This window comes from Chiloscyllium plagiosum, chromosome 18 (assembly GCF_004010195.1).
Source record: "Chiloscyllium plagiosum isolate BGI_BamShark_2017 chromosome 18, ASM401019v2, whole genome shotgun sequence".
In the NCBI taxonomy this organism is placed as follows: Eukaryota; Metazoa; Chordata; class Chondrichthyes; order Orectolobiformes; family Hemiscylliidae; genus Chiloscyllium; species Chiloscyllium plagiosum.
The window spans coordinates 59,206,488-59,233,499 of record NC_057727.1 but is presented as its reverse complement, the minus strand read 5'-3'; the positions used below and the strand labels follow the sequence as shown (position 1 = coordinate 59,233,499).

At 42.6% G+C, this 27,012-nt stretch overlaps 1 protein-coding gene across 1 annotated transcript in view; it reads left to right on the top strand.

The window, feature by feature from the left end:
• Positions 1-25,558, top strand: part of LOC122559265 (FYVE, RhoGEF and PH domain-containing protein 5-like) — a 141,415-nt gene extending 115,857 nt beyond the window's left edge. The window contains exons 18-23 of the mRNA XM_043708646.1: positions 3,229-3,369; positions 6,259-6,361; positions 9,952-10,085; positions 10,287-10,415; positions 20,572-20,726; positions 24,259-25,558. Coding sequence (XP_043564581.1) covers positions 3,229-3,369; positions 6,259-6,361; positions 9,952-10,085; positions 10,287-10,415; positions 20,572-20,726; positions 24,259-24,295 — 699 coding nt within the window. The 3' untranslated portion in view covers positions 24,296-25,558. The remainder of the gene's footprint in view (positions 1-3,228; positions 3,370-6,258; positions 6,362-9,951; positions 10,086-10,286; positions 10,416-20,571; positions 20,727-24,258) is intronic.
• The last annotated feature ends 1,454 nt before the right edge of the window (positions 25,559-27,012 follow it).

Sequence of the window (27,012 nt, the reverse complement as noted above, 5' to 3'; positions counted from 1 at the left end):
TGTGAAACCAATCTGAAACCCATCTAACCTACACTATTCCATTTTCTTCCATATGTCTATCCAATGATCATTTAAATGCCCAATGCATTCCATGCCCCTACTACTGTCTGAGTAAAGAAACTACCTCCTTTGAAAGGAGCAACAGGAATGCAGACTACTGGGCTATTGGTAAGACTCTTGGCAATGTAGATGAGCAGAGAGATCTCACTGTCCATGTACATAGATCCCTGAAAGTTGCCAACTAGGTTGATAGGGACGTTAAGAAGGCATACAGTGTGTTAGCTTTAATTGGTAGAGCGATTGAGTTTCGGACTCGCATAACCTCGCGGTTCCGAAACTCAATCCCTCTACTAATTAAAGCTAACACACTGTATGCCTTCTTAACAACCCTATCAACCTAGGTGGCAACTTTCAGGGATCTATGTACATGGACAGTGAGATCTCTCTGTTTATCTACATTGCCAAGAGTCTTACCATTAGCCCAGTAGTCTGCATTCCTGTTGTAGCTGTACAAAACTCTGGTGTGGCCGCACTTGGAGTATTGTGTACAGTTCTAGTCACCGCATTATGTGAAGGATGTGGAAGGTTTGGAAAAGGTTTAGAGGTGATTTACTCGGATGTTTCCTGGTATGGAGGAAAGGCTGAGGGAATTCAAGTTGTCTTCATTAGAGAGAAGAAGTTTGAGAGGTGACTTAAGGAGACATATAAAATAATCAGAGGGTTAGATGGGGTGGACAGTGAGAGCCTTTTTCCTTAGATGATGATGGCTAGCACAAGGGGACATAGCTTTAAGTTGAGGGCTGATAGATATAGGACAGATGTCAGAAGGAGTATCCTTACTCAGAGAATAGCAGGGGCGTGGAACGCACTGCCTGCAACAGTAGTAGACTTGCCAACTTTAAGGGCATTTAAATAGTCATTGGCTAAGCATATGGATGAGAATGGAATAGTGTAGGTTAGATGGGCTTCAGATTGGTTCCACAGGTCAACGTAACATCGAGGGCCAAAGGGCCTACACTACACTGTAATCTTCTATGTTCTATAGACCCATTTCAACCATATCCAAAGCTACTCTCTCACTTGGACCCCTCCATCTCACCTATGCCTGCACTTACAGAGTCATATAATTGGACCTGAGAGGCAACTCTTTCACACTGAGGATGGTGCAGAGGGGTGTATAGAACAAGCTGCTGGAGGACATGGTAGGGGCAGGTACAATGACAACATTTATGAGATATTTAGAGAGTTCCATTACAATGAAGAATCCAAAAACAGACATGGATGAGAAAGGTCTAAAGGGATATGGGCCAAAAGCAGGCAAATGGGACTAGTTCCGTTTGAGTAACTTGGTCGGCATGGACGGGTTAGGCCAAAGGATCTGCTGTACAAGACATTGATGAGGCCGCATTTAGAGTACTGTGTACAAATCTGGTCACCCTGTTATAGGAAATATGTTATTAAACTGGAAATGGTGCAGAGAAAATTTACAAGGATGTTACCGGGACTGTAAGGTTTGAGTTATAAAGAGAGGCTGAATAGGCTGACTGTATAGAGCTTTCTAAAGTCATGAGGAGCATAGGTAAGGTGAAGGAGTACAGAAGAAACCCTTTGATCCATCAAGTCTTTATTGCCAAAAATATACTACTACCTGACTCGTCCCACTTTCCTGCACTAGCCCCTTGCCTTCACCTTGAATATTATGACACTTCACATACTCATCCAAGTACCTTTTAAAAGTTGTGAGGTTTCTCACCTCAGTTAGCCTCCCAGGCAGTGTATCTCAGAACATTCTCTGACTGAAAATCTTTTTCTTTAAATCCCCTCAAAATCTCCTGCCTTTCGCTATAAAAATTATGCCTCCTAAATATTAGCACTTTAACTAGGGGAACAGCTGTTGTCCATGCCTGTTGTGAACTATACACCTCCATCAGTCACCTCTCTCAACTTTCTCTGCTCCAAGAAATCACCCCGAGCTTATCCAGCCTCTCTCAAACCACAGGTTTCCTATTCCTAGTCCCCTCCTCTTCAGCATGCAATTCCTCCACAAGTCCATTCTTCTCTACTTTCTGGAAAAAGAGGCCTACACAGGCCAATACCACTCTCCTTCACCTGGCTGAGTTTGGTGTCACTTTGCACAACTTCATTGTTTTATCTCAGGAGAACTGTGGGTGAATTTGGCCGCTAATTTGGCAGCATCTCAGGAAGAAAGCCAAGTGAGCATTTCAAGTCCTGTGACTCTTCACCAGAACATTTCTTCACACACTGCTTCCTGCAAGGACTCCATTCCATTCTCCCAGTTTCTCAGTCTCCATCTCAACCATCTGATGATATTATCTTCCACACAGGGATTAGGGACTGATCATTTAGGAACTGAAATAAGTTCAAAGAGTTCAGAGTCTTTGTAATTCTGTACCCTGGACCGTCATGGAGTCTCCATATTTAAAGCTGGTATGAGTAGATGTTTGGTCTCTCAGGAACTCAATGGATATAGAGAGTGGGCAGGAAAGTGGAGTTGTAACCCAAGATCAGGCATGATCTCATTGACTGATGGGCAGAATGGCCTATTCTGTTTCTTATGTTCCTATGTTTTGTGTGTGTGGTGTGGAAATAACCTCCAGGAAGAAGGACCCTCTGGTAGTCCTTCAGTGCTGTATAAGAAACCTCCAGGTATGCTAAACATTTGTTGGTAAACAGTTGACTCTCATACAGTAAGATCTGGTAATGTAGCAGCTCTGATAAGAAGTGTGCAGAAGTATTACAGTGTGCTGACGCAGTTGGTGAGTGATTGCTGCATAGTTCCTATTTGATGGAGGATTGATAGTCCTGACCTTTTCCCCAAGGGAACCAGGAAAGACAGAAAATAATACGGAAGCAGAGAACCGATGACAAAAGACAATACCTGACTTGTGTATCTTTAGTAGATGTCCTGTCACATCTCTGAGATTCAAACTCCTCCAGATTGGACCATCAAATCCCATAGATCCTGTCCTAAATTGCAAATAAGAAGAAAGGAGCCAAGGCCAAGACAACATGATTAAAATGTGGAACCAATTTTTCTACTGAAGTGAAAAATCACTCACACCTCTAGAAGAAACATATACACACATTCTTGATGATGGGATAGGACTCTGAGCTAGTTTAAAGTTATAGCCTCTGTGCTCACTGTACGCTTTAATCTAACAGGATCTTTATGAATTTAATGGCTCTCTCTCGCTGTCCTCTGTCCAGCTATCCTCGGAGAAGACAGACAGTGGTCTAGGTGCCAAGCCACCAATGCTGATTCCTGACTCCCGAGTGGGTATGTGTATGATCTGCTCAAGTGACTTCTCGCTGACATGGAGACGTCAACACTGCCATGCATGTGGAAAGGTGAATCAACCCTTTCATGAACATTGCCCTATCAGAACCCACTCACAGCGACTGAATGCATTTATATAGTGACTTTAACATAGTGAAATAAAGCAAGATGATTCATTGAAATAATCAAGTGGAATCTGACATGGAAACCATGGAAGGGGATGTTGGAAATGAAAACAAAGTGCTGAAGAAACTCAGCAGGTTTGGCAGCATCTGCAGAGAGAGAACTAAAACTAGCATATCGTGGGCGGCACAGTGGTTAGCACTGCTGCCTCACAACGCCAGAGACCCGGGTTCAATTCCTGCCTCAGGAGACTCTCTGTGTGGAGTTTGCACGTTCTCCCCATGTCTGCGTGGGTTTCCTCCGGATGCTCCGGTTTCCTCCCACAGTCCCAAAAAAAATGTGCAGGTTAGGTGAATTGGCCACGCTAAATTGCCCGTAGTGTTAGATGAAGGGGTAAATATAGGGGAATGGGTCTGGGTGGGTTACGCTTCAGCGGGTCGGTGTGGACTTGTTGGGCCGAAGGGCCTGTTTCCACACTGTAAGTAATCTAATCTAATCTAATCTAATCTAATCTAATTCCATTAGGACTCTTCTTCAAATGGCATGTTCTTCAGACGAGTCCTTGGACTCAAACACAAACTTTGTTTTTCTCTCTCCCAGATACTGCCAGACCTGCTGAGTTGCTCCAATCATTATGCTTTTATTTCCAATCATCAGCATCTGCAGCACTTTTCTTTGAAAGGCAATGTTTGGTCGGGCAACCACAAGTTGGTTAAAGAGGAAACTCGGGACCTGGACAATGTCATGAAGATTTGTAGTGATCAGAGTGGAAGTGATTAAGTTCAGGAGTGCACAAGAGGCCTTATCTAGAGCAGCACAAATATATCAGAGAAAGTGGAGCTGGAGGAAGTTGCAGAAATACAGAGGGCAAGATCTTGAAGCAATTTGGAAACATAAAGGAGTGTTGCTTGACAAATTGTCAGTGAAGGTCAGTAACACAGGGGTGATCAGGAGCTAAAGGGAGTGCAGTGAAGGTTTACCAGGCTGATTGCAGGGATGGCGGGACTGACGTATGAGGAGAGATTGACTAGGTTAGGATTGTTTTCGCTGGAGTTCAGATGAGCAAGAGGGAGATCTTATTGAAACTTATAAAACTCTAACAGGACTAGACAGGTAGATGTAGGGAGGATGTTCCCGATAGTGGGTGCATCCAGAAGCAGGGGTGAGGATTTGTGGTGGAGCATTTAGGATGGAAATGAGGAGGCATTTCTCCACCCAAAGAGTGGTAAGCCTGTGGAATTCCTGCGGAAACCACAGGAAGCAGTTCATGCCAAAACATTGAGTGTGTTCAAGAGGCAGCTAGATATAGCACTTGGAGTGAATGGGATCAAAGGTTGTGGGGAGAAAGCAGGTTTAGGCTGTTGAGTTGGATGATCAGCCGTGATTGTGATGAATGGCAGAGCAGGCTTCTCCTGCTCTTATCTTCTATATTTCTATGAAACACGATTTGGCAGGGGTCAGGACCCACATAGTAGACTTTGGGTGACTTCAGGTTTATAGGCAGCAAAATATGGGAGGCCAGCCAGAAATGCATTGGTATAGTTGAGTCCAAAGGTAATAAAAACAGGATTGCAGTTTTTAGCAGGTGATGTGCTGAGATGGGATGAAGTCGAGCAATGTTGTACAACTGGAAATAGGTGGCCTGAGTGATGGAGTGAATATGTGATTGGAAATCGGCTTGGGATCCCACTATGATACTAGGACGTTTCCTGGGCTGCAGAGTTTCAGTTATGAAGAGAGAATGGACAAACTGAGATTGTTTTTCTCAGAGCAGAGGAGATTGAGATGCATAAAATATGAGGGACATAGGGTAGACAGGAAGAAATTTTTCCCCTTGATGGAGGGATCAATTAATATAGTGCATCGATTCCGCATAAGGAGCAGAAGATTTAAAGGAGTTATGAGGAAAAACATTTTCATCCAGCAGGTGGTGAGAACCTGGAACTCGTTGCCTGTAATAGTGGTAGAGGCAAAAACCCTCATAACACTGAAAAAGTATTTAGATGTACTCTTTTGAATCCAAAGCATACAGGACCGTGGGTCAAGTGATGGAGAATGGAATTAGATTAGTTAGGTGGCTGTTTTGACTGGTATAGACAATATGGGCTGAATGGCCTGCTGTAAATCTCTCTGACTCTAAGTTGTTTGACACATTGGATCAGTTTCAAACAGTTCTCAGGGAGAGATTTAAAGCTGGTAGCAGGAAGCAAAGACAGTGGTTTTGATTAGCAAAGTTTAGTTGTCTGGTATTGAATGTCAGACAAGGTAGGTAACAATTCAGATATATGAGGATTGATGGAGGTGTTGGTGGAGGTAAAACTGGATGTCAGCAATGTACGTGTGAAAATGAACACTCTGCCTTTGAAAGGTGTGCCAGTGAGGTTCGGCTGGGGTTCAAGTCTGGTTTCGTGGGGGAGCATAAGAAACATTGCAGAAGCAGCAAATCGAGCTATTTTAGGTGATTCTCTGGCTACAATGAGATGGTTAAATATGGAGCTGGATGACAGCAGTCCCACCTAGATGGACAATAGGAGAGAGGAGCTGAGCAAATTGGTGTGCTCACTGTATCAAAGGCTGTCGATAGGTTGAGAATGATAAAGTGGGAAAGTTTATCCTTGTCAGTTACACAGGATGTAATTTGTGACATTGACAAGAATAATTACTGTACCTTGGTGGGTTCAGACACCAGATTGGTGGAATTTAAGCATGGAGTTTGGGCAAAGGTGGCAGTGGGAGATATGACACATTCTGAGGAGGAGAAAGACTGGAGGTGGGACTGTAGAAGATAACAGGCAGGTATGATTGCACTCACTTTCTCTCTGGTCTGCCTGTTGCAGGTTATATGTCGAACATGTTCCAGAAACAAGTATCCACTCAAGTATCTGAAAGGAAGGTTGGCCAGAGTGTGTGACCAGTGCCACAGGGAGCTGAAAAGGAAAGGTAATACCAGTATCTCATAACATGGGATCAAGGGAAGGACCAATTACTTGAGAAGTTGGAGGGGTGAGGGAGTCCTGCGACATGATGGAGAAGCCAGGACACTGTTATACTGGAGGAGGAGGAGTCATAGAGGTATACAACATGGAAACAGACCCTTCAGTCCAACTTTCCGAAACTGAACTAGTCCCATTTGCCAATGTTTGGCCCATATTCCTCTAAACCTTTCCTATCCATGTACCTGTTCAAAAGTCTTTTAAATGTTGTAATTGTACCCACCTCTAGCACTCCCTCAGGTGTTTTAATTATTTCACGGTAGATTAGATTAGATTACTTACAGTGTGGAAACAGGCCCTTCGGCCCAACAAGTCCACACCGACCCGCCGAAGCGCAACCCACCCATACCCCTACATTTACCCCTTTAACCTAACAGTTAAAGACTGTTAGGTGTGTCATATTGGAATGTGTCATATCTCCCACTGCCACCTTTGCCCAAACTCCATGCTTAATACTGGACTAGCCAGTATGAGGGCATCACTGGCTAGTCCAGTATTTATTGCTTATCCCTAATGGTCCAGAGGACAATTAAAAGTCAACTTAAGAGTCAATTTCCTTCCCTAAAGGACATTTGTGAATTCGATTTTTTTTCTGACAATCTACACTGGATTCATGATCATTATTAAACTCTTAATTCCAGATGTTTTATTGAATTCATATTCCACCGCCGTCCTGATGGGATCAGAACTTTAGTCTCCAGAACATTGCCTGGGTCTCAGGATTAACAGTCGAGCGATAATACCACGAGGCCATTGCCTCCCTGTGCCCTCACAGGGTTCCCTGTCATCTGTGGGGAAAGGCATGCAGTAACATGAAGAAGCTGGGAGGGTGCAACATTATGCAAGGCCTGTTTAACACATTGTGTAATATATGCTCAAGCACTTCATTGTGTCCAGTTCTGGGTGCCATACTTCAAGAAGGATAATAACACATTAGAGGAGCTTCATGAGAACGTTCCCAGCAATGAGGAACTTCTGTTATGTCATCTGATTGGAGAAACCAACTTTTCTCTCAACATAAAAACATGGAGGATTAGGCCATTCAGCCCATTGAACCATTCAAAATGATCATGATTGATCATCCAACTCAGTTCCCTAATCCTGCTTACTCCCCAAACCGCTTTATCCTGTTAGCCCTAAAAACTGTATCTAGATTCTTCTTGAAAACATTCAATATTTTGGCCTCAATCGTTTTCTGCAGCAGAGAATTCCATAGGCTACCCACTCTCTGGGTTAGGACATTTCTCCTCAGCTCGGTCCTAAATATATCCTTAGTGTGTACTCCCCAGCTGATGGAAACATCCTTCCAGTGTTTATTCTGTCAAGTCCTGTTAGAATTTATAAATTAGAACATGTATTTCTAAGAGATCTCTCCTTATTCTTCTAAACTCCTCTCTCAAGTGAGAAGAGAGGGCTGAGGGGAGATTTGATACAGGTATTCAAAATCAGAAATGGGTCTGGACGGAGTTTATGGAAGGAAAGGGAAAGAATAGATGATGTTGATTTAAGGCGAATGACAACAGAACTAAATATTGTATGAGTAAACATGTTTTACTGCAGCGAATGCTTAAATTGAGGAACATACTGTTAGTAATGTATCGTAAAGTGATAGTGATCTATATCACATAATAGGGCCCTTCAGACTGCACCAGACAAAAATAATCACCTAACTATTCTGATCCAATTTTGCAGCACTTGGTCCATGGTCTTGTATGTCTGGACATCGCAAGTCATATCTGAATATGTTTTCAATGTTATGAGTGTTACCTTCCTTACAGGCAGTGAGTTCTAGATTCCAATCATCCTCTAGGTGAGAAAGCTTTTCCTCAAATCTCAAAACCTTCTGTCCCTTACCTTAAATCTATTTCCCTTGGTCATTCACCCTCCAAAAAGGGAAAGGTTTCTTCATGTCAACCCTATCTATGCCTCTCAGAATTTTTAACAGCTCAAACATGTCTCCTCTCAGTCTCCTCTGCTCTAAGAAAAACAACCCCAGTCTGTCCAATCTCTCTTCATAACCAAAACTCTCCAGCCCAGGCAACATCCTGGTAAATCTCCTCAGCAGCCCTCCAATGCTATCATAACAAAATTGTGGATTCTAGAAGCAACATTTTTTTACAGTTTCAGTAGAACCTCCCTGTTCTTTAAAATCCTTGCTTCAACTAATAACATACCATATGCCACCTTAACCATTTATCCAGGTGTCCTGACATCTTAAGGTCTGATAGAATCATGGAATCATAGAATCCCTACAGTGTGGAAGCAGGCCATTTGTCCCATCAGGTCTACAATGACCCTCTAAGGAGCATCCCACCCAGACCCACTTCCCTACCCTGTAGCCCTGTATTTCCCATAGCTAATCCATCTTGCCTGCACATCCCTGGACAATATGAGCAATTTAGCACGGCTAATCCAGCTAACCTGCACATCTTTGGACTGTGGGAGCAAACTAGAGCAGCCAGGGGAAACACATGTAGACATGGGGAGAATGTACAAACTTCACACAGACAGTCGCCTCAGGTTTCCCAAATTAAACTAGTCCCATTTGCTGTGTTTAGCCCATATCCCTCTTAAACCTTTCTTATTCATGTATCTGTGCAAATGTCTTTTAAGTGTTGTAACTATATAGTGAGTTCTGCTATAATGTGGTGGTTCAGTTCTCATGTGTTAAAGGAAAATTGTGTAATAGCAGCACCATTTAAACTAATGGGGCTGGAATTGCGTGATAATCAATACACGCTTTAAAACTTTACATTTTAGAAACAGTGCCCTCAGTTTGTCAATTGTATTATAGTGAATTTGCATTAACAAAACATGCATTATAGCAGATCGACCTGTGCCTGCATCTACCACTTATCTGGCAGTTCATTTGAAATGCAAAATGTCCTGTGTGAAAAAGATCCCTCTAGGCCCCTTTTAACACTTTCTCCTCACACCTTAAAATGATACTCTCTAGTTTTGAACTCTGCTACTTGGGGAAAAGACCTTCGCTATTTACCTTATCCATCCCCTTCATGATTTTATAAATCTCTATAAGGCCACTCCTCAGCCTCAATGCTCCAGGGAAAAAAGACCCAGCCTCTTCTTACTAACACAAACCCTCCAGTTCTGATAACAACCTTGTAAATCTTTTCTGCACTCTTTCCCATTTAATAACATTCTTTCTATAGCAGGGCAACCAGAATTGTACACAGTTCAGTCAGTTCTGATGTTCCTATCCCATGTGACTCCGTGTTAGAAGAAAATCGCGTAACAGCAACATTTAAAGTAATGGCGCTGGAATCACATAATACCAGACAGGAAAGTTCGCATTCTACAAATAAATTGATTTACATTCATCAATTGTGTTACAGCCAATTCGCATTGAAGAAACGTGTGTTATAGTAGAACTGACTGTACTCTAAATGTGGCCTTGTGGTTAGCCATAATATAATGTTCCAACTCAGTGCTCTGTCCAATGAAGGCAAACATGCCAAGCGCCGCCTTCACCATCCTGTATGTAATCCTCACTTGAACATGCTTTTTGAATCTTTGCAGAATTATTAACAGAGAGTGAAAAGGCTCCATCATTACTGGCTCACTCACCAAGCACTACATTCTCGTCAGTGTTTCACAGTTTCCACACAACCTCCCTCCGCAAACAGAAGAGGATTCCAATGGCTCTGAAGGAGGTAGGCCAATCACACAATACACCTATCTTCCAGGTGAGGCTGACGCAGAGGGAAACGTCTCCCTTCTAATTAGACTGACCCCAAGGAAGACCTCTTTCTGCTAATGAGGTTGACCCCAAGGGAGGCCTCTCCCTGCGAGTGAGACTGACTAATCCCCCATAATTTGCCTTCTTTTCTAATGAGATATTTGGTGGTTGTCAGGTTGAAGCTTCAGCTGAGGGAGTGTCAATGAGTGGATATCTCCAGAGGTGTAAGAGGAACAAGAGACATTGGAAGAAACTCTGGTTTGTCATTCATGAAAAAGTGCTGTACACCTACAGAGCAAGTGGAGTAAGTATTGTCAGCACAATTCTCTTCCTTTATTCCTCTACGTCCTCCTTTCATCTCTCTCATCTCTCCCTTTACCCCTCAACCCTCCCATAGGGATCAGTGCTGTGGCCTCAACCATTTCCAATTCATATAAATGACCTGTTTGAAGGGATTGAAGGTACAGCAGCTATGTTTGCTGATGACACGCTGATAGATAGGAAAGTAAATTTCTATCGGGCCACATGGTGGCACAGTGGTTAGCACTTCTGCCTCACAGCGCCAGGGACCTGGGTTCAATTCCGGCCTCAAGCAACTGTCTGTGTGGAGTTTGCACATTCTCCCCGTGTCTGCATGGGTTTCCTCCCGGTGCTCTGGTTTCCTCCCACATTCCAAAAGATGTGCAGCTCAGGTGAATTGGCCATGCTAAATTGCCCGTGATATTAGATGCATTAGTCAGGGTTAATGTAGGGAAATGAGTCAGTGTGGACTTGTTGGGCCGAAGGGCCTGTTTCTACACTGTAGGGAATCTAATCAAAATTCTGATGAGGACATAAGGGGAGAGTACAAAGGAATATAGATAAATAAGTGGGCAGAGATTTTACAAATGGAGTATAATGTGCTTAACAATGAATTGAAGTCAGTGGGTGAAAACAGAACTCTTTGCATGCAGTATATCTGTGTCAAAAAACTGCCTCACTTTTATAATAAAGAACAGAAGTACTCAGCCGTGAGAGAAAAGTGACTGATCACCTCCTGCCTCTTTCATCTAACTCCCTGTTTCACCAACTCCAGCTACACTTGTGCAAGATCAGGCCTTCAGCCCTGTGAGCCTGCTCTGCCATATGGTACCATCATGGCTGATCATCCTGTTCAGTACTTTGTTCCCACTTTATCCCCATATGTTTTGATCTCTTTAGCCCTAAAAACTGAATCTACACTACCCCAAATGCTGCCCTATGCTGCTTTGATTTTACATGCTAATTTCTTATGAAATGCCTTCTGAAAGTCCAAGTAAACCACATCCAATAGCTCCCCCTAATCAACTGTACTCGTTACATTCTCAAAAAATTCCACTCACTTTGTCAAGCATGATCTCTGTTATGTAAATCCAAACTAATCTGTCCAGTTCTGTCACTGTTTACTAAATGCCCTGCTATTAAATCTTTCATATTTGGCTGAAGGCTTTGAATTAATCATAGTTGACGTTTAAACATTCTTTCATGGGAAATGAGTGTCAAGAGCAAACTATTATTCTCATCCCCAAATTGGCCAGCATTTGTAACAAGATTGATCAAACAAACTGAAATAAATTGCTGGAAAAGCGCAGCACATCAGGCAGCATTCAAGGAGCAGGAGAATCGACGTTTCGGGCATTAGCCCTTCTTCAAGAAGGGCTTATGCCCGAAACATCGATTCTCCTGCTCCTTGGATGCTGCCTGACCTGCTGTGCTTTTCCAGCAACACATTTTTCAGCTCTGATCTCCAGCATCTGCAGTCCTCACTTTCTCCAAACTGAAATAAATGAATGTTACAGTAGTGGCTCTTACAGAGGTATGGGGACCTCAAGTTGGGAACTGATTATTTCAGGGTATTTGACATTCCAAAAGACAGAAACAAAGTAAGAGATGTCAAGTTTCTCTGTTAACAAAGATTGAATTCAGTACAGCACAGAAATATTTGGAAAATCAAGATGTACATAAAAAATAGAACAGTACAGCACAGTACAGGCCCAAATTAGATTAGATTACTTAGATTAGATTACTTAGTGTGGAAACAGGCCCTTCGGCCCAACAAGTCCACACCGCCCCGCGGAAGCGCAACCCACCCATACTCCTACGTTTACCCCTTTTACCTGACACTGTGGGCAATTTAGCATGGCCAACTCACCTAACCTGCACATTTTTGGACTGTGGGAGGAAACCGGAGCACCCGGAGGAAACCCACGCAGACACGGGGAGAACGTGCAAACTCCACACAGTCAGTCGCCTGAGTCGGGAATTGAACCCGGGTTTCTGGCGCTGTGAGGCAGCAGTGCTAACCACTGTGCCACCATGCCGCCCACCGTATGTTGTGCTGGCCTTTTATCCTACTCTAACATCAGACTAACCAACATACCTTTTATTGTACTATTTTCCATGTGCCTATCCAAGATTTGCTTAAATGTCCATAATGTATCTGACTCTATTACAACTGCCAGAAGTGCATTGCACGCACCTGCTATTGTCTGTGTAAAGAACCTATCTCTGACATCTCCTCTAAACCTTCCACCAATTACCTTAAAATTATGCCCCTTTGTGATAGATGTATATTAGATTGGGCAGTAATAAGCAATAACAAAGCAAAGAAGTCACTTCTTGAGGTATTCCAAACCTCTTAATAAAAACAGATTCCATCAAACAGGAGAAACTACGTGAGAAAGATGTGCCACCTGAGGAAGTTAAGAATGGTATCAAATTGAGAAAATAGATTTTCAGTACTGAAATGGTTAGTGGACTGGGAAAATTTTTTAAAATCAGCAAACAATAATTAAAAACTACACAAAAAAGGGAAGCATTAGAAAGCAGGAGTAAACTTGCAAGAGACGTGAAAACAGATAATACGAGCTTCTACAAGTAAATAGAAAGGGAAAGTATCTCTGGATTGAGCAATGTCCTTTACAGGGGTGAGACTGGGGAACTAATAATGGAAAACAAAGAAATGACAAAGGGTTTGAACAAGTATTTTGCATCTATCATCATGGTGGAAGACACATTAAAAATCCAAAAATAGTAAAGAAATAGGGGCCAGAAAGGAGAGGTGCTTAAAATAAGCATACACACAATCACTACAGAAAAGTTAATGACTCTAAAGATTGACAAATCCCTTGGACCTAAAGACCTACATTCTGTGATCTTGAAAATTGTGGCTGAAGAGATGTTGGATGTATTGTTCGCAGTGTTTCAAAGTTCCCTCTGTTCTGGAACGGTCCCAGCAGAAAAGAAAATCACAAAGGTAAAATATTCAAGGCAACAGAAAGGTAGAAACCAGGAATCTACAGGGTGGTTATGCCCATCATAGGAAAAATGCTGGAATCCATTATAAAGGGAGTAAAAGTAGAAGATCACTGTATAATCAAGGACAGTCAATGTAGACTTGTCAAAGGGAAACCACGTTTGACAATTTATTGGAATTCTTTCGTTGTCCGTGCTTTGAGACAAATAAAATGGTCAGAACTCCATTTGCAATTCGAAACCATTTTATTCATGAAACATACTGAAGATACAAAAGGCTAAATAATATCCAAACCTCTGCTCCTCTGTGATAAAACTCCTGAATCTTACATTAATTGCTATATCATTTTCTACATTAAGTCTTTGTTGCAATCCTTATCTAAATTAGTACTGGCTACTAGACTAGGATAACATACTAACCATGCAGCTAAACTTGGCAGGCTATGTCATCGGCTCTCTCTCTCTCTCTCTCTCCCCAAGTGGTTGGACCTCTGCTCCTGGGCCAGATCCAGTCTTCACTATGGGACTGGCCACTGGGTGTCCCTTCTAATCCTTCCCTGTTACATCTGGGTCCCCAGCTAATTGATCTTCCAGGTTAAGATCATTGCATCCAATGGGATCCCCAATGTCATGTACAAAAGGTGCTGGGGCTACCTTCGCTGTCCATCCTCCAATGTATCAGTGCATATCCGTCTCTCCATACATTGTCATGGTGGGAACCCAGGACACCCTGCTAGTCTGTTCGCCATACTCCAAAACACAAACCACTCTCATTTTCCTGGTTTCCCCTTGCCTGCCTTTGTCTTGTCTTGACCTGTCCTGAAAGTCCCATCAGGCCTGGCTGCTCAAAGATTGCCTATTCTGGTTACAGACCTGGCCGTTCAGGCCCTGATCTATCTGGCCACACTTTCAGAATGTTACAAGTAGAGTTGGAAAGGGGAACCAAAGGTGTCGTGATTTGGATCTCCAAAAGGCATTGGATAAGAGGCCATGTAAAAGTTTTTAGGGTGACAGGAAACAGAACTGAAATAAATGTGCCATGTTTAGGCTGTTGGAGCCTCACAGTGATTAGTGCTTGGCTTCAACTGTTTACATTCTACGTTAATGACTTTAATAAAAGGCCTGTAAAGACTAAATTAATGAAACTAAAAGCTGATAAGTAGATGTCTTCTTATTTTTTTTTTAACTTTTGAGGACTGAAGTAGGAAAAAGCTGGACCGTGGAGCAGTCGAGCACAGGAACAGGCCCTTCAGTCCATGATGTGCTAAATATGACACCAAATTAAACTAGTCCCTTCTGCCTGTTCTTGGTCTGTATCCCTCCATTCCATGCATATTCATCTGCTTAACTGCTTATCATATCTACTTCCACCAAGCAGTGCATTCCGGACTCTTTGTGTAAAAGGTTCTGGATTAGTGGTGCTGGAAGAGCACAGCAGTTCAGGCAGCATCCAAGGAGCTTCGAAATCGACGTTTCGGGCAAAAGCCCTTCAAAGACCTGCCTCTCACATCTCCTTTGAACCTTAAATGCATGCCCCCGACTATTGGACATTTCAACTCTGGGAAAAAGATTCTGACTATGCATCTCATAATTTTATAGACTTCTATCAAGTCTCCTCTCAGCCTCTGCCACTCCAGAGCAAACAACCCAAGTTGTTTTTTAGATTAGATTTCTCACAGTGTGGAAACAGGCCCTTCGGCCCAATCAGTCCACACAGACCCTCCAGATAGTAACTCACCCAAATCCACCCCCCTCTGACTAATGCACCTCACATTATGGGCAATTTACCATGGCCAATTCACCTGACCTGAACATCTTTGGACTGTGGGAGGAAACTGGAGCACCCTGAGGAAATCCATGCAGACACAAGGAGAATGTGCAAACTCCACACAGATAATTGCTCAAGGCTGGAATCGAACCTGGGACCCTGGCGCTGTGAGGTAGCAGTGCTAACCACTGTGCCACCATGCTGCCCAAGCCTCTCCTTTTTGCCACTGCCCTCTATTTTAGGCAGCATCCTGGTAACTCACTTCTGCACCCTCTCCAAAGCCCCCACATCCTTCCTGTAATGTGGCAATCAGAATTGAATGCAACACTTTGTAGGGCCTAACCAAAGAATTATAAAGCTGCAAACTGACATCCTGATTCTTATACTCTGTTCCCCAACCAATAAAGGCAAGCATGCCATACACTTCCTTTACCACTCTATCTATTTGCATGTTTGAAAAGTGTGGTGTTGGAAAAACACAGCAGGTCAGGCAGCATCCGAGGAGCAGGAGAGCCAATGTTGCGGGCATAAGCCCTTCATCATTCCTGATTAAAGGCTAATGCCCAAGATGTTGACTCTTCTGCTCCTCAGATGCTGCCTGACCTGCTGTGCTTTTCCAGGAGAAAATGAGGTCTGTAGATGCTGGAGATCAGAGTTGAGAGTGTGGTGCTGGAAAAGCACAGCAGGTCAGGCAGCATCTGAGGAGCAGGAGAATCAATGTTTTGAGCATAAGCCCTTCACCAGGAATCTTTGCTATGCCTAAAACGTCAATTCTCCTGTTCCTCGGATACTGCCTGATGTGCTGTGCTTTTCCAGCGCCACACTTGTTGACTTTGATCTCCAGCATCTGCAGTCTTCACTTTCTCATATCTCCTTGCATGGCCACTTTCAGGGAGCAATGGACTTGAACTCCAAGATCCTTCTGTCCATCAATGCCGTTCAGGATCCTGCCATTAACTGTATACTCTTCCTTAACATTTGATTGTTGAGGTATTATTGTATTTCAGAAAGCAAGCCACATGACACCAACTGTAAGGGCTGCTTTGATTGCTGTTGCTTCAAACAGTACGATGGGAAGGTTATAGATGGGTTGGCATTGTGTATGAATAGCGATTCAGGCAGCAATATGTAGCTGATTGGTCTGTGGAATAAAGACAATTAGTGATCACAAAGGTCGACTATGTGAAATGGCTCTAAGGGATTGGGGCTCTGAACAAGAAAGTAAGAAGACATTAAATATTAGCAGTCTCAAGAGTTGTCTCTATTCTCTGCAGTATAAAAACACTTTATATCTGAAAGAAACCAGTTCATTCTTCCTTCAGCAGTTACTGTAAGATATGGCTTTAATAAATCAGAATCCCTTTAAAAAGTCACAGACGTCTACAACTTAGAAAAAGGCGCTTTGGCATATGCACCTGTCAAAAACATCTAACTATTCAAAACACACTGTGAACTTCTGCCTCCCAGAAATAAATGAAAGCATCTGGAGGAGGGACTTTGAGAAGTCGATTTCTGATCAGCACAAAAATCACCTCAGCAAATCTTATCAACAGGGACCAAGGATTTGCTTTCCCAGCTTTTCCCTCCACAATAAATACCTTGGTTTTTCTTCAGTTTGTTTATGTCTGCTTGTATGAGTGCAGAGGGGCCTTTCATTACAGGGTTAGAATTTTAACTATCTCTAATTGTATACCTGTAGCTAGAATCTATTTATTTGTTAAAAAAAGGTTACTCATACTAAGCATAGAAACCTGATCCGTGTTCTATCAACTTAGTTCTGAGAGTAAGATAAACTGGACAATTCTGAAAGATTTTTAAAGTCTTTAACTTTTATGATGACTCTGGGAATAGCAATCTTGATTTTCAGCGTGCTATCCCATTGCCCTTGAACAGATATAGCTGTATTGTCGCCAAATTTGCCCACAAATGCAGAAAGGAAAGCAAGCTGTGAGGAAGACAGAGTCTGTGGTGGGATATAGATAGGATAAATGAATGACCAAACATTTGGCAGATGGTGTATAATGTGAGAAATTGTGAACTTGTCCATTTTGGAGAAGAGAAGAACAGAATGATGTTTAATTAGAGAGACACTGCAGAATGCTGTAGTACAGAGAGATCTGGGTTTCCTTGTACAAATCACAAAACGTTGGTATGCGGATACAGTGCATGATTAGGAAGGCAAATGGAATGTTTCCCTTATTGGAAAGGGGGAGTATAAAAAATAGGACACGTTCCATTGTTACACAGGGCAACCATGAGGCCACACCTGGAGTACTATGTATACAGTTTTCCTTACTTAAGGAACTATATTACAAAATTTTTACAGTGCATAAGGAGGACATTCAGCCTACGGTGTTTGCATGAACTCTTTCGCATTTTAAACTGGTGCCAATTTCTTCTCTTTTCCCTGTAACCCAGATCATTGATTCTGTGTAAATAATCACTCAGTGCATTAATTGAATATCTCCACCACACTTCCAGGCAGGTTTGCCATGCTAAGTTATCCATAGTGTCTAGGAAATGAGACTAGGTGAATTAGCCATGATAAATCCGGGTTTACAGGGTTCGGGTAGGGGACTGTGGTTGGGTGTGATACTCTTCAGATGGTCGGTGCTTACTCGATGGGCCAAAAGGCCTCTTTCCGCAATGTAGGAAATCTATGTTATTAATATTCAGTGCACTTCTTACACTAACTACTCATTCAGTTTAAAAGTCTGTTCTCATGTTTGCCTCTTTTGCAAAACATTTTAAAACTGTGCCTTCAGGCTCTTGATCTTGTGAATGGGAATAGTTTCTCCCTATAATTTAGAATATAATAGTTTCTCCCTATAATTCTCCCTTATAATCGAGACCCCTCCATAATTTAGAGAATTCTATCAGATCTCCTGTTAGCCTCCAAGGAAAACATTTTTTTTAATCTTTCCTCAACTAAAATGTTGCATTCCTGGAAACACTGCTGTAAACCTCTCTCTCTCTCTAGTCATTCTTACAGTGTTGGGCCTAGAACTGTATACAATACTCCAGCTGAGGTCTAGCCAGCATCTTCTATATCATAACCTGCCTGCTCTTGTATTTTGTGGCCCTATTAAGATATTTTAGGATGCCTTATTAACAGGTCTCTTCAACTGTCCTGCCATCTTTAATGACTTATGTACATATGAACCCAGGTCTGCTTTGCACATCCTTTAAAATTAGTTTGATTTATTTTATGCAGCCACTCCTTTTCTTTGTAGCAAAGTACATTACTTCAGACTTCACATTGAAATCAGTCTGGCATTTACCAAATGTAAATGTCCTTTTGAAATTCAATACAATTCTCCTTTTACCAGCAATTGATGCTTCAGAGACTTTGGAGTTTTGTTTTGTTTATCCCTAATTGCCCTTGAGAAATGATGGTGAACTGTTGTCTTGAACTGCTGCTGATCATCTGGTGCAGGTACTCCCAAACTTCTGTTAGGAAGAATGTTCCAGAATTTTGACACAGCAACAGTGGTGAAATAGTTCCAAGTCAGCACTATATGTGGTTTGAAAGGGAACTTGCTGGTGATGGTATTCCCATGCATCTGCTGGCCTTGTCCTGAGATGTGAGAAGATACTGTCAAAGGAGACACAGTGAATAGCTGGATCAGATGTCAATTGAGGCATAAGTTGAGAATGGTACTGAATACTAGTTACTGTAATTTGCAGTAAAAAGCCCGAATTGATGATGTACCTGATTAATTTATGGCAGCATATAATGGTGAGAATTATGCCAGTTATGCAGCCGGAATGATCAAAAGATGTAATGTAATTAAGTCATATTGTCCAATTTGTTAATTTGATCTTTGTAGGAATACAAGGATCAAATGAATATAAACAGCATAAGGAAAACTTGGTCAATATACTGTGCAAGCAAGCAAACTCCTCAACAGAGATGCATCCTATGCACAATAAAATGACTGAGAAGCTGTAATAAGATCTGGTATAAGCTAGGTTTTTATTGTAAGCATTTCAATTAATATCTAAAATTCAGGGCACTTACAAGAAGAATCTCACTCTCAAGACACCATGCAACGACGTCTGAATTCAACCTGGACATGGGGACCTTGAAACAGTGGGAAGGATCCATCTGTGTGATGTTACCAAGCATGTGGAATGTTTGAGGTCTTGGAAAAGCCAAAAAGGCCATTTTGAAGCAATGAATAAGGACTCTGTACCAGAGGGATGACATTGCCTTTGACAAACACACAGTTTACCATGCAGGGAGTAATCACTCCCTGATGGTAATTGGTTTGGAACACATGCACAGAGGGGTGTAAGAAAGGTATACCTTTCCTTTATTCTTCACTGAACATTGGCCAACACATCAGAAATTGTATCTTTACCTCGAGCGTCTGATAAGCATTGCAGGTGTGAGCAGGGATTAAAATCTATGCCCACACTTACTAGGTTTCTCTGATGTTCCCTGAACAGTCACAGAATATAAATGATTTGGAGATGCCGGTGTTCGACTGGGGTGTACAAAGTTAAAAATCACACAACACCAGGTTATAGTCCAACAGGTTTAATTGGAAGCACACTAGCTTTCGGAGCTGTTGGACTATAACCTGGTGTTGTGTGATTTTTAACAGAATATAAAGGCTGAGAATAGGAGTTTATACTGGCCAAGTGATGGCTTGGGTGCTCAATGTAGTCTTCCGTTTCTGGGGTTTTCACTGGCTGCATGCCCGAAATCCTTCATTATGCTTTTTCCTTATCTCCCTGAACATTGGTGTCTTGGTTTCATTGGTTCATGCTAATCTGTCAAACCTGTGTCCTTTTGTTATAGGCTCCAGCCAAGGTGTAGCATTCCTTCATTTTGTCTTCCACTAAATAAGGATTTATACGCTTCCTCAGAGCTCAGCTAGTTCAAGCTGATTCCAGCCAGCACAAGCCAGTGGTTGGGGCTCAGGCTTCTTAGGTTCACACACTGCTGTTTTTATGTGTGAGCAGTCACAAGCCAACAAAAACAATTTGCATTTATAAAGCATCTACACAGTAGCAAACTGAGACAAAGCACTTCAAAGAAATGTAAGTGGACATAAATGAGCACTGACACAAAGAAAGGGCTATCAGAAAGAGTGGTTAAATGCTTGATCAGGAATTGTTTTTAAAAAATGTTAAGACTTTTAGTGGAGGAGGAATTGAAATCCAGGAGAATAGGTAGGGGAATTTCAGAGCTCAGTGCCCAGGGAGCCAAAGGTAGGGTGGTGCACAAAGACCAAGAAGTGTTAGAGTGCAGAGATCTGAGGGCTGCAAAAGGACAGGGAGGTGCAAGACCAGAGCACAATTGGAAAATAAAAATGCGAATTGTGTAATTGGGACAATGTTGACGTATGTGGACCTAGTTGAAAAGCTTCATTAAAAGTTTAACATTTGGATGCTCGTTGTTTTGTGACAGAACAAGGTCGCCGCAGAAAGCTTGCCTTTATTGGGCTTTACTATCAAGGGATCAAAGGATGATGACCACTCTGGACCCAGTGTACTGTTTCAGCTTTACCACAAAAATGTCCTTTACTACACATTCAAAGCTGAGGACACACACACAGCACAGAGGTAAGTCCTGCACTCACTCAGCAAGATTATTCAGTCTAGATGAGGGACAGATGCTAAAAACAAATTGACATCTAGCTTCATTCAGTTTGACATCCTCTGATGTGTCTTCACATTTAGCTTTGAGATTAAGATGGGCTGGGATGTGCTGCCAGATGGTTAGTCTTTCCAGCTGTGAATGAACTAGACCCATGTGCTGGAATCATAGAGATGTACAGCACGGAAACAGACCCATCCATCCAACTCATCCATGCCAACTAGATATTGGACCTAATCTAGTCCCATTTGCCAGCTCTTGGTCCATATTCCTGTAAACTCTTCCTATTCATATACCCATCCAGATGCCTTTTTTTAAAAGCTGTAATTGTGCCAGCCTCCACCACTTCCTCTGGCAACTCATTTAATATACACACCACCCTCTGCGTGAAAAAGCTGCCCCTTAGGTCCCTTTTATATCTATCCCCTCTCACCCTGAACCTATGCCCCAGAGAAAAGTCATTATCTATTTATCCTATCCATGCCCCTCATAATTTTGTGAACCTCTATAAGGTCACCCCTCAGCCCCTGACACTCCAGGGAAAACAGCCCCAGCCTATTCAACCCTCCAACCCTGGCAACATCCTTAGAAATCTTTTCTGAACCCTTACAAACTTCACAACATCCTTCCGATAGGAAGGAGGCCAGAATTGCACACAATATACCAAAATTGGCCAAACCAATGTCTTGTATAGCCACAACGTAACCTCCAGCTCCTGCACGCAATACTCTGACCAATAAAGGAAAGCATACCAAATGCCTTCTTCACTATCCTATCTACCTGTGACTCTATTTTTAAGGAACTATAAACCTGCATTCCAAGGTCTTTTTGTTCAGCAACACTCCCTAGGACCTTACCATTAAGTGCATTGGTCCTGCTCTGATTTGTCTTTCCAAAATGCAGCACCTGACATTTATCTAAATTAAACTCCATCTGCCACTCCTCAGCCCAATGGCCCATCTGATCAAGATCCTGATCAGAGAGAAATGCAGTGCAAAACTGAGCAGAATGTACCGTAGTTTGATTTTATATATGGATGTTCAGCTGAGTTTTACTGGTGCTATCTTGGCCACAGTTATACAGAAAGGTACAGAATCTGAAAAATACATTGTCAAACCTGAGGAGTCCACACACAGGCTACAGCAAATGAGGAGGACAATAGTGGTACTACTTCTGGGTTTGCTGCAAAACATAGAGCTGGAAAAGAGGCTGTCGAGTGGGCAGAGTCTTACCATTCCCAGTGCCAAGTTGAAGCCAGACTCACCATGTTCCTTGACAGTGAAAGGGGGTGGCTGACCACCCAGTCCAGAGCCGCAGCATTTCTCTCTGATCAGGATCTTGATCAGATGGGCCCATTCAGTATCACATCTCCTGCCAAACTGAGGTCTTTGTTTGAAACTTCTGCAAACGTTGTTGCTTGCCCTACTTCAGAGGAGGTGTTAAATGGGCAACTCTTTCTTTCGGCTTGGCTGCAGCCCACTGGTACCCAGATGATTCACCACATCCTGTTCCCAACTTTATATTCATGAATTCCTAGAGTATAAAAGCAGGTTATTCAGTCCATCAAGCCAACACTGATCCTCCAAAAAGCAGTCCTCTCAGATTCACCCATCCTGTAATCCTGCATTTACCATGGCTCACCCACCTAGCCTGTACACTATGGGAGTGTCACATGGCCAATCTACCTACTTGCACAGCTTTGGACTGCAGACACAGGTAGAATGTGCAAAGTCCACACAGTCACCTAAGGTAGAATCGAACCTGGGTCCCTGGAGTTGTGAGGCAGCAGTGCTAACCACTGAGCCACCATGCTAACCAAGATGCATGCAGTGCTAGTATCTGTGTTGTTGGCTTAATATCCCTGACAAAACTCAGTTGCTTGCAGAGATTACAAAGGTGATGGACAGAGCTAAGTTGGTGGATGTTGGTAATATAGACTTCAGAAGTCTTTGAAAATGTCCCACACAAGAGACTGTTAGCTAAGGTGGAAACCCATGGAATTGAGGGTAAATTACTGACTTGGAATAGGAAATTGGTTGAGTTGAAGGAAACAGATAATTGGAATAATGGGTATTCAAATTGGCAAGAGGTGACTGGTGTTATGGTTCTGTTCGCCGAGCTGGGAATTTGTGTTGCAGACATTTCGTCCCCTGTCTAGATGACATCTTCACCTCACTGGTGTTCTGTGGGGATCTTTGTTGGGGTTTCAATATTTCACAAAATTCATTAACAACTTGGATAATGGCATGAAATGTCAAATATCCAAATTTGTTGGTGACACAAAATTGGGCAACATTGTAGACTATGTTGACAATGGCATAAAATTACAATAGGATATTTATAGATTAGATGATTGGGTAAAGCTATGGCAGATAGATTTTAACATAAGTAAGTGTGAGGTTTATCCATTTCAGGCCAAAAAAAGATAACTGATTTTTTTTTTTTAGAAGGCACAAAATTAAATATAGTGGATGTCCAATGGGTGCATAGCTCTTTAAAATGCCATGAACAGGTATAGAAAATAGTCAAGAAGGCTAATGGAATTCTGGCCTTCATATCTAAAGGGATGGAGTACAGGAATACAGACGCTATGCTGCAGTTATACAAAATGCTTGTTGGTTACACTTAGAGTAATGTGAGAAGTTCTCGGCACAGCACCTTAGGAAGGGTGTTTTGGCCCTGGAGGGAGTTCAATGCAGACTTACAGGATACCTGGAATTCAGGGGTTAAAGTAGGCCTCTATTCTGTAGAACTTAGAAGGGTGATCTAATCAAAGTCTTCAGGATATTAACATAGAAAGACAGATTAGATAAAGATAAACGATATCCACTGATTGAAGATTCTAGAACCAGGGGCATAGTCTAAGAATTAGGGTCAGGCCATTCAGAAGAGATTAGATTAGATTAGATTACTTACAGTGTGGAAACAGGCCCTTCGGCCCAACAAGTCCACACTGACCCGCCGAAGCGCAACCCACCCATACCCCTACATTTACCCCTTTAACCTAACACTACGGGCAATTTAGCATGGTCAATTCACCTGACCCGCACATCTTTGGACTGTGGGAGGAAACCGGAGCACCCGGAGGAAACCCACGCAGACACTGGGAGAATGTGCAAACTCCACACAGTCAGTCGCCTGAGTCGGGAATTGAACCCGGGTCTCTGGCGCTGTGAGGCAGCAGTGCTAACCACTGTGCCACCGTGCTAGTCAGCTTTTCGACATACAAAGACTAGTGGAGATTTGAAACTCATTCCAAGGAACAGCAGCTCATGCTAATGCAATTGTTAAATTTAAATCTGAGACTAATTTTCACTAAGCGAGGGCAACAAGGGATTTGGGCCCAAGGCAGGCATATGGAGTTAGGATACAAATCAACCTGGTCTTATTGAATGATGGAACAGGCTCAATGGACTGTTACTGTGTAGCTAATATCTATTCTCACTTCATGAAGTGCTCAGTCTGTCTGTTGAACTGTGGTCATACTTTGTGTTTCAGATGGATTGAAGCCATGTTTGAAGCCACCGTATTATAGCATTTGTGGGTCTTGCCAATGTGAGATATTCCTTTCTGCTCTGGCCTCCAGCGGGTATGTGAGGAAATAATTGTGACTCACCACCATAAAATATTCCTTGTAACACAGGACAATTAAAGGAAGGTTTCTGACTGTATTCAGCATGTGATCTCAATTGTTCATTCCACACCAATTGCCAATTTTTTTTCCGACTTCATTATTAAGCAAGTTACTACTCTTCCAACAAGAAGTTGTCTCTCACTCTGGAAGGAGCAACCGACTCTCGCATTACTACTCCTGGAGCAGCTGAAAACTTAAAGCACTGGATACCTGATTTATAATGTTCTCCCTGAGTGGTCGAGGCCTAGTCAGAGATCTCGATGAGCAAATAAATTCCCCCCAACACCCCGGATATATGGTGAAGGAGGGAAGAGATGTAGTTGGCACAGTGAGCAGTTGTCAAAATAGGGCTTGAATGACAGGGATCAGTCACTTTCAAGTGCGATTCCTCTTGAGACAGCATGGATGCTGTTAAGTGATTCAAGTTTAGCAATGCCCACTGTACAGAACCTAGCTGGTATACAGGAAACCTCAATTATCCGGCATTCGATTATTCAAATTTTGGATTATTCCATCAAGATCGCAAGGCCCCCATGCTTGGCTAACTATGTTATCTGGCATTCGATTAACCGAATGTAATACTCCTCGCTCGTGTCCTTCTGATAATCGAGGTTCCTCTGTAGTTTGATTTTTGCAGTGGGTTTATTGAGTTGCATTGATATCATGACAAAACTTTAGTATTTTTTGCTCGCTGGATGAACAGGACAAATGATTGAGATAAATAGGGTTTGTGTGTACAAACTGGATAAAGGTTCTCATCCCACTATTGCACATTGGCACTACAGCAAGGCCCTTCTTTAGGATTGTACTCCATCAGACTAATTGCTGAATGGATGGGTCTGGTCTTGAGAGGTGGGTGTCTTAATGCCTGCTGGAGATAAGCTGAGCCCTCTGGATTGGAATTGCATTGGTGAACTTGTAAAGCATTCCTTTATGCAGAAGTGATTGTAAGACAGCAGAAACTGAATAAAGTGCACTAAAGAAAAGTGGAAATCAAAATGATGTCCTGACAATGGCTGAGCAGGAATTGTATAAGTATAATATATTATAAATAATGGTGATCACAGGCTAATGTAGGCTATGCCAACACCTGATGATGACTAATCGGAAAAGTGAGAAAGTCTGAAAGGAAAATATTTAGAATCAATAAACATTTTTAAATCATGTTGTTATTCATTGCTTATTTCAGATTTGGTATTCCATTGTTGTAAAATTCAAGTATATTGCAGACTCAGATTTCTTACTCGAGCGTGTGGTGTTGGAAAAGCACAGCAGGTCAGGCAGCATCCAAGGAGCAGGACAGTCGACTTTTCGGGCAAAAGCCCTTCATTATTCCTGATGAAAGGCTTTTGCCTGAAACGTTGATTCCCCTGCTCCTCGGATGCTGCCTAACCTGCTGTACTTTTCCAGCACCACACTCTCGACTGTGAACCCCAGCATCTGCAGTCCTCCTCAGATTTCTTATCGTTGCGTTTCCTAGACCTAGGTATGTCATCCCAATTTTAAAGATCCAGCATATGAACATTTCCTGTACTTACAAACTGCTATTGTGTTCCGATGTACATAAAAATCAACTTGCAAATGTACTCAAGAATGGTACCCATTTGCAACCGGGAGACTGCCAATACTTGAAACAATTAATGTAAGTCAACTGACCAGTTGTCAGTGCATAGAATTGTTTTTTATTGGGACTGCCACATGTATGCCATGGTCTGGTTGGGACCAGTAAGTTCGAGTCAGAGAGGTCTACAGCACAGAATAATCCATTGAGTCTGCACAGTCAACAAACACCTAACTACTCTAATCCCATTTTCCAATAATCCCAATCTGTGGCCAAAATACGGTGTGTATTCAAGAACATTATAGCTAAAAAGATCAAGAGATTTGGGAGGAAAGGAAAATTAGGGTGTTGAGCTTCCAACCCTTTCCTTAAATCTGATTGGGCAAAATGATGAATGGCAGAGCAGGCTCAAGGGTTTGATTGGCCTGCTCCTATTTCTCATGTTTCCGTGGTTCATTGCCTTGTATGCCTTGCCATCACAGAAACATCTGAATACTCTTCTTCTCTACAGTGTGGAAACAGGCCCTTCGGCCCAACAAGTCCACACCGACCCTCCGAAGAGCAACCCACCCAACCCTACATTTACCCCCGACTAATGCACCTAACACTATGGGCAATTTAAAATGGCCAATTCACCTAACCTGCACATCTTTGGACTGTGGGAGGAAACCAGAAGCAAACCCACGCAGACACAGGGAGAATGTACAAACTCCACACAGACAGTTGTCCGAGGCGGGAATTGAACCTGGGTCCCTGGCACTGTGAGGCAGCAGTGCTAACCACTGAGCCACCATGCTGCTTTTCATATGGGTTTCTGCCTCTACAACCCTTATAGCGAGTTTCAGATTCCCACCATCCGCTGTGTGAAAAACCTTTTCTCACATCCTGTGAGAAAACCTTCCAACCCTTTCCTTAAATCTGTGCTCTGATTATTGATCCTCTATCTCAGGGAAAAGTTTCTTCCTGTCTACCCATTTATGCCGCTCATAATTGTATACAGTTCAATCATGTCCACCCTCAGTCTCCTTTGCTCACCTGAAAACAATCCAATCTCTCT